At 61.2% G+C, this 7,734-nt stretch overlaps 1 protein-coding gene across 1 annotated transcript; it reads right to left on the bottom strand.

Moving 5' to 3' along the window:
* Positions 1 to 5,289: 5,289 nt before the first annotated feature.
* On the bottom strand, positions 5,290 to 7,116 carry FZD10 (frizzled class receptor 10; the record flags this gene model as incomplete). Its single annotated transcript, XM_080650044.1, has 1 exon — positions 5,290 to 7,116. The coding sequence occupies exon 1, from the start codon at positions 7,066 to 7,068 to the stop codon at positions 5,290 to 5,292; it is 1,779 nt and encodes a 592-aa protein (XP_080506170.1). The 5' UTR covers positions 7,069 to 7,116.
* Between the last annotated feature and the right edge of the window lie 618 nt (positions 7,117 to 7,734).

Below are 7,734 nucleotides of genomic sequence, written 5' to 3'. Positions count from 1 at the left end.
GGGCGGACGGTGCTGCTCAAACACCCGAGAGGCGATGGCGCCGCCCCGATGGCCACGCAGGACGGGGGAGGGGGGAGGGTGGGCACCGTGGCGGGAGGCGGGAGAAGGTGCCCGCTCTGTCCCTTTGTGAGCATCATGGGGGCGCTCACCTCCTGCCCTGACTGGGGATGGAGCCGTGACCTCCTGGTTCGTAGGTGGACGCTCAACCACAGCCACGCCGGCCGGCCTCTGAAGGTTTTATTGGAAGCTTTCCCTCTCTCGTTTCTTTTTTCTCTAGCGCGTTCTGTTTACCCAAGAGACGTGACTCTATGCATTGCTGCACTATTGCATTGTATTTAATTTATTTTATTTTTTTCCATCCTCACCCGAGGATATTTTCCCATTGATGTTAGAGAGAGTGGAAAAGAGAGGGAGAGCCCTAACCGGTGTGGCTCAGTGGATAGAGCGTCGGCCTGCGGACGGAAGGGTCCCGGGTTCGATTCCGGTCAAGGGCATGTACCTGGGTTGCAGGCACATCCCCAGTAGGGGGCGTGCAGGAGGCAGCTGATCGATGTTTCTCTCTCATGGATGTTTCTAACTCTCTATCCCTCTCCCTTCCTCTCTGTAAAAAAACAATAAAATATATATTTAAAAAAAAAAAAGAAAAGAGAGGGAGAGACAGAGAGAAACACATCGAGGGGTTGCCTCCTGCACCCGCCCTGACCGGAACCTGGGCCGGGGAGGAGCCTGCAACCGAGGGACGTGCCCTTGACCGGAATCGAACCCGGAACCTTTGGGTCCGCAGGCCCGATGCTCTATCCACCGAGCCACACCGGCCAGGACTCGCATTGTCTTGATTAAAAAAAAAAAAAAAAATGGTTGCAACCACAATACCCATAGCAACATGACGCATTTTATCACCGACCTTCTTTCTGTCATTCTCATTGGTTTCGTTGGTTCGTTCGGGCACATGAGACTCACATGTTCTTCCTGCCTCTCCTGCTTCCTTTTCTCAGGCCACGGCGGACGGGCAGGTTGGCACTGATTTTCCCAAAACTCAGAGACAGGCTCTTAAAGAAAAAAAAAAAAAAAGTAGCAACAAAGTTTCGGCTGAGTTGAGCTCGGACTGCAACACCGGGGCGATATGGATACAATGTTACAGCTTCAGTAGCTGCTGCCCATGCGCTGTAGAAAGAAAAGCAGGTTGTTCATGAACCACGGGTGTTCAAAGCCGGCAAAACGGAAGTGTTTCCTGAGGGAGCGAGCGGGGAGGCCTCCCCCACCCCCACCCCCCTGCCCCCCCCCACCCCCCGCCTCCCGGGAGGCCCCAGGTGTGGCCCTGCTGGGGGAAGGGGGGGACAGTGGCACCAGCCCCGGGAGCTTGTCACTTGGGATCAAAGTCGGCACCTGCACCTCCCGATCACGTTGCCCACCTTTTAAGGCAGACGTTGATCTATGGCCTGTCAGGACCCATCACTTTGTAGTTTCTGCCTCAAACACGGAGGATGTCAGGGTAGGGTTTAAGGCGGCGTAGTGTGTGTGTGTGTGTGTGTGTGTGTTTAAATTTATTTTATTTTTTTATTTTCAGGGCAAAGATTCCCGAACATACCCCAAAGTGCTCCTCAGAACAGATGTTCCAGGGACCACCTGTGGTCAGGGACCACCTGAGAGCCTTCGGTCCCTGGCCCCGGAGTCCCGAGGCCACCGCCCTCAAGTTGCTTCGGGTCAGATGGACGGAGGTGGGTGTGTTTTGAGGGTGGTCCTTGGGAATCCTTTATTTCTTTTCTTTTTTTTTTTCTTTTTTCTTTTATTTTTTTACAGAGAGGAAGGGAGAGGGATAAAGAGTTAGAAACATCGGTGAGAGAGAAACATCCATCAGCTGCCTCCTGCACACTCCCTACTGGGGATGTGCCCGCAACCAAGGTACATGCCCTTGACCGGAATCGAACCCGGGAACCCTTCCGTCCGCAGGCCGACGCTCTATCCACTGAGCCATACCGATTAGGGCTATTTATTTTCTTTCTTTTTTAAAAAATACATGTTTATTGATTTCAGAGAGGAAGGGAGAGGGAGAGAGAGAAACATCAGCGTTGAGAGAGAATCACGGATCGGCTGCCTCCTGCACGCCCCCTGCTGGGGATGGAGCCCGCAACCCGGGCCTGTGCCCTGACGGGGAATCAGACCTCCTGGTTCACGGGTGGATGCTCAACCATGGAGCCATGCTGGCCGGGCAGGAACCCCTTGTTTGAAACCAGAGCCCTCTGGATGTGAGCCTGGGACAACCCCTCCTGCCCCCCCACCCCCACCCCTCAAAAGAAGATGTCTTGTAATAACGCGACCCTCGGTGACTTGAAAAGTCCGACCGGGCTGCGGACACTGACTCTTTGCTGATTTCAAAGGCGTCTCCTACCCTCCTGCTTGGCCTTCACGCTCTTCGTAAAACATTAGAGCTCACTCCCCACGACGTGGCCCATGCGTGTTCCCCGAGCTTTCCTGAGGTCTGGCGGGCCCCCCACCCCCGCATCTCCATTCACCGCGTCCTTATCCATTTGTCTACGCCAGGGGTCCTCAAACTACGGCCCGCGGGCCACAGGCGGCCCGCCGAGGACATGGATCCGGCCCGCCGGGGGCCGCTGCCTGTCCTGCTTAGCAGCCGACGCGTCCCGGGCCCGCAGTGCGCATAGGAATTTGTTCATAGTTTTTTTTTTAAACTATAGTCCGGCCCTCCCACGGTCTGAGGCACAGGGAACGGGCCCCCTGTTTAAAAAGTTTGAGGACCCCGCGGTGTCCGTGTGCAAGGCCTGATTTCCCCGGGAGGCGGTTATGATGTTCTCGTGGTCAAAGCGACAGACGGGGAATGCCGCCCACCTCCATGGAGGCGCCGAGCCGGCCTTAGCAACTCGACGGATCCGCGGGGATGCCGTGCAACCCGGACCCGGGACTGGACCACATGTTTCTCTAAGAGAAAGAAAAAGACTCATTCTCTCTGGAGACCATTCCTCATTAGCCCGTGGGTTGGACTTTCTGGGGGGGTGGGGGGTGGGGGGAGCATTAAACATACACGGAGTGGCCAGAGGATGATGATCTCTGAACGCATAACAATCTGGCCACTCCGTGTCTATCCTATAGAATAAAAGGCTAATATGCAAATGGTGCCCTCCACCAGGAGTTGAACCAGCAGGCAGGCCGGCCGGCCAACCGCCCAGGTCCCCTCCCCCTGGCCAGACTGGCCGGACCCCACCCGTGCACGAACGAATTCATGCACCGGGCCTCTAATATACATATATATACACGGAGTGGCCAGATTATTATGCGTTCAGAGATCAGCATCATCTGGCCACTCCGTGTATAAGAGCAAGGATTCATGGAGTCCATGCCAGGCGGCCTTCCTAGTGCTTTGCAGCCTGAGATTTTATTTAATCGAGTCTCTCCCGGCGGGGGAGGGGGGGTTGTGAGGAATTAGACGGGGTAATGACGGGTTGGGCATCCACCTGTGAATCAGGAGGTCCCAGTCTCAGTCAGGGCACATGCCCGGTGGGGGACGTGCCGGAGGCAGCCGATCCATGATTCTCTCTCATCATGGATGCTTCTCTCTCTCTCCCTCTCTCTCTCCCTCTCTTTCTCTCTCTCTCCCTCCCTTCCTCTCAAAAATCGATATAAAATATACATATTAAAGATAAAATAAAAGACACTGCCCCCCTCCCCCGGACCCTGCCCATCGGCCAGGACCCATGATTCTCTCTCATCATGGATGCTTCTCTCTCTCTCTCTCCCTTCCTCTCAGAAATCGATATAAAATATACATATTAAAGATAAAATAAAAGACATTCCCCGACCCCCCCCCCCCCCCCCGGACCCTGCCCATCGGCCAGGACAGACCTCCACGCGGAGACCTCACTCCGCCTTTGCTGGGAGCTCAGACAGAGCGAGAACATTTCCTCTCCTCTCTCTCAGCGCGCAAGGGGCCGGCGGCAAATGGAAGAACACAGTTTATTTTGAATGAACCAGAGGAGCCTGACTATATCCCATCCGGTCACACAGGTCACACAGGCAGGCCCGCGGTGGGGCCGGGCCGGGAGGGCTGTGAGCGTGCCCGCCCCGGGGCCCAGGGCTCCAGACCCCGTCAGGGAAGCCATTTGGGTCACAATAGAGAGTCCCTAAGCCCTCGGGCGGGCGACGGTGAATGGCCCTCCTCCCCCAGGCCCCTCCCTCCCACCAGCCAGGGCGAGGAGCTGCGAGCATATGGAACCACGCGGAGGGCGTCTGAGGCCTGGGCCCCGCGCCCTTGGCGGGGAGGTTTCTTTGGTGATCTTCATCCACAGCAGCCGTGGCCTCCACCGAGGTGAGGTTTGATGGGAGTTTCTGTCCGGGAGAGAGAGAGAGAGAGAGAGAGACGGTGCGTGGGGGGGGGGGGGGCAGACGCTCGGGTCTGTGGTAAGGGACCCAGATTCCCCACCCAGGGCGTGTGCTGGGCCGGCAGGCTTCCCCTCTCTTCCAGCGGGCACAGAAGTGGCTGCCCTCCTGAGGGCGGGCCCCTCCCCTCCCTGCCCCCCCACCCCCTTCTTGAGCTCAGCAACCCACCAGCCCTTTCATTTGCAAACAAGTCCTCTCCGCTCTGATTTGTCGAAGGCCAGCAAAGCCAAAGCAAACACACGCACAGATGTATATTGACCGAAGCTTCTAAACAAAAGTTTTCTTCCGGGGTGGGGGTGGGGGAGCGGCTGAATCCACTCCTTTACTACAAATTAGTTACAAAGAGGCTACTTCCGGGGGGGGGGGGGGGGGAAGCCCTCCTTCCCGGCAAACAAACCCAACCCCCCACCCCCACCCCCAGCCTCAACCTCCAGTGTCCACAGCCCTCCTGAATCGCAGGGGAAACGCGGTTTATTCGCCCCTGGCCGGCAGGGTGCAGGGGCTGAGCGTCCACTTAGGAACCCAGAGGTCACGGGTTCGGTTCCCGGTCAAGGGCACAGGCCCGGGTGGCGGGCTCCAGCCCCAGTAGGGGGCGTGCAGGAGGCAGCCCACCGGTGATTCTCTCTCCTCCTGGATGTTTCTCTCTCTCCTTCCCCCTTCCTCTCGGAAATCAATACAAATATATTTAAAAAACAACCCCCCCCCCAAATACCGGTTTATTATTATTATTACTTTTTAAACTTTTATTTAAAAAAAACACACACACACCAACAACAAACCCACCCACCAGCCAGCCCACCCAGAAAAGCACCAAGTTTGGCTTCCTCGGCCACCGTCTCCCGCGTGGGAAAGTTTCCTGTTTGTTTTTTTTTTTTTTTTTAATTGTTTCTGGCCGGATCACACGCAGGCAGGCGGCTGTGCGGGGAGCTCATACTTGCCCAGGTACGTTTTTGGGGGGTGCTGGGCTTTTTTGTAAATCCCGCCGCCGCCGCCGCCGTGGGCGTGGGCGACGACGCTGACCGGCTTGGCCCGGCTCTGCCTGCGGAAGCGGCGGCCGCACACGGAGCGCCAGGACTGCAGCGTCTTGGCGGTCCAGATCCACACGCCGCTGGTGATGCCCACGACCAGCAGCATGAAGATCTTGACCAGGAAGATCTCCACGGCGGGGATGGAGGCGGCCAGCAGGCAGTCCAGGCTCTGCGTCCGGTCGTCCAGCCGGCACTTGCGCTGCGTGGCCAGCGCCTGCCAGTGCTCCGTGTGGAGGCGCTCGTACAGGTAGCAGGCGATGACGCAGGTGGCGGGCACCGTGTAGAGCACCGAGAACACGCCGATGCGCACCATCAGCTTCTCCAGCTTGTCCGTGTTCTCGCCGCCCGTCTTCATCACCCGCCGGATGTGGAACAGGGCCACGAAGCCCGAGAGGAGGAACGACGTGCCCAGGACGAGGTAACAGGCCAGGGGCACCAGCACGAAGCCCGTGAGCGCGTGCACGTCCATGCTGCCCACGTAGCAGACGCCCGTGAGCTCGTCGCCCGCCACCCGGCGCATCACCAGGATCAGGATGGTCTTGACGGCGGGGATGGCCCAGGCCGCCAGGTGGAAGTAGCTGCTGTGCGCCTCGATGGCTTCGTGGCCCCACTTGCGGCCCGCGGCCAGGAACCAGGTGAGCGTCAGGATGACCCACCAGAGCGAGCTGGCCATGCCGAAGTAGTAGAGGACCAGGAAGACCAAGGTGCACCCCGTGCTCTCCAGCCCCTCCTGGATCACGTAGAGCTGCCCGCTGTCCCGGTCGCACGCGATGCTCTCGGCGCCCGCGAAGAGGCGGATAATGTATCCGAGCGAGGAGACACAGTAGCACATGGAGAGGAAGATGATGGGGCGCTCCGGGTAGCGGAAGCGGTCGGGGTCGATGAGGAAGGTGAGCACCGTGAAGGCGCTGGAGAAGAAGCACAGCACCGACCACACGGCCAGCCAGACCACGGCGAAGCGCTTGTCCTCGCGGCTCCAGTACACGTCCACGCCGGGCGCGCACAGCGGCGCGCACGAGGCGCTCCGGCCCACGTGGTGGAACTTGCCCGGGTTGGCGCAGCCGGCGCGTCCGGGGCCCCCCTCCTTCGGCGAGGGTTCGTGCGCGCCCGCGGAGGGGGGCCGCTGCTGAGGCCGGAACAGCGGCGGGAACAGGCCCGAGCCGCGCGCCGCCGGCTCGTCCGAGCCGTTGCTGGGCGCCTCCATGCACAGGTAATTGGGGTCGTTCTTGTTGGGCAGTTTGCCGCAGTCCAGCGAGTCCGGCCACTGGAAGTGGAACTGCTCCATGATCGGCGAGCACCGGAGCCGGGCCTGCTCGCACATGACGCGGCAGGCGGGGATGGGGGCGGAGACCTGCTCCGTGCACATGGGCGCGTACAGCGAGCACAGGAAGAAGCGGAGGTGGCCGTGGCAGCCGTATTCCACGAGCGGCGCGAACTCGTGCAGCTGGATGGCCGCCTCGCGCTGCTGCTCGTGGCCCATCAGGTTGGGCATGCGCGTCATGTTGTAGCCGATGTCCTGGCACATGGGGATCTCGATGGGCTGGCACTGACCGTCGCCTGGGCGCTCCATGTCCATGGAGCTGATGGCGGCGCACGTCCCCATCACCTGCAGGACCAGCCACAGGCGGGGACCCGGGCGCCGCGGCATGATGCTGGCGTGGGAGGCGCCCCGGCCGGCAGGTCCGCTGCCCTCAGAGCCGCCGCTCCCGGGCCCGGGTTCGGGTGGTTGGCCTCGGCTCCGCGTCCCGGCCCGGGCCCCCGCCCATGCCCGCCCACAGCCTGGCCCTGCTCCCCGCGCCCGGCGGCCGGGCCTCCGCCGAGATGGGGCCGCCGAGCCGAAGAGCGAAGTCGGCGAACAATACCGGGAAGCGAATGGGGCTCTGGGAGCCCTCGGCGCGACCGCCGGGCGCGGGCTGCGGGTCTCGGCCGGCAAACTTTGGCCTCTTCTGGGAGCGGAACGGGGAGCGCGTCCGGAGCGGGCGGGCGGGCGGGCGGCGGGGGCGCACGGTGGCCGGGCCAGCGCGCCGGGCTCCTCCCCCCCCCACCCCCACCACCCGCGCCGGCCTCGGCCTCGGCCCGGCCCGGCCCGCAGCTGTTGGGAGGTTTGCGTCCCGGGGTGAGAAGACTCGCGAAGAGGCGAAGGGGGAGAGCCGAGCGGTGACAGGCCCCGCCCCCCGAGCGCGCGCCCCGCCCCCGCCGCTGCTTTGCATGAGAAAGCGGGGCGGCCCCTCCGCCGCCGGCTCCCCGCGTCCCGCCGCCGGCTCCGGGGCCCCGCGGGGCGCAGCGCTGTCTCGCCCCCCCGCCCGGCCGGGAC

This window comes from Plecotus auritus, assembly GCF_963455305.1.
Source record: "Plecotus auritus genome assembly, chromosome: 13".
Lineage (NCBI taxonomy): Eukaryota > Metazoa > Chordata > Mammalia > Chiroptera > Vespertilionidae > Plecotus > Plecotus auritus.
The sequence above is the reverse complement of the archived record's forward strand: the minus strand, read 5'-3'. Positions and strand labels throughout refer to the sequence as shown.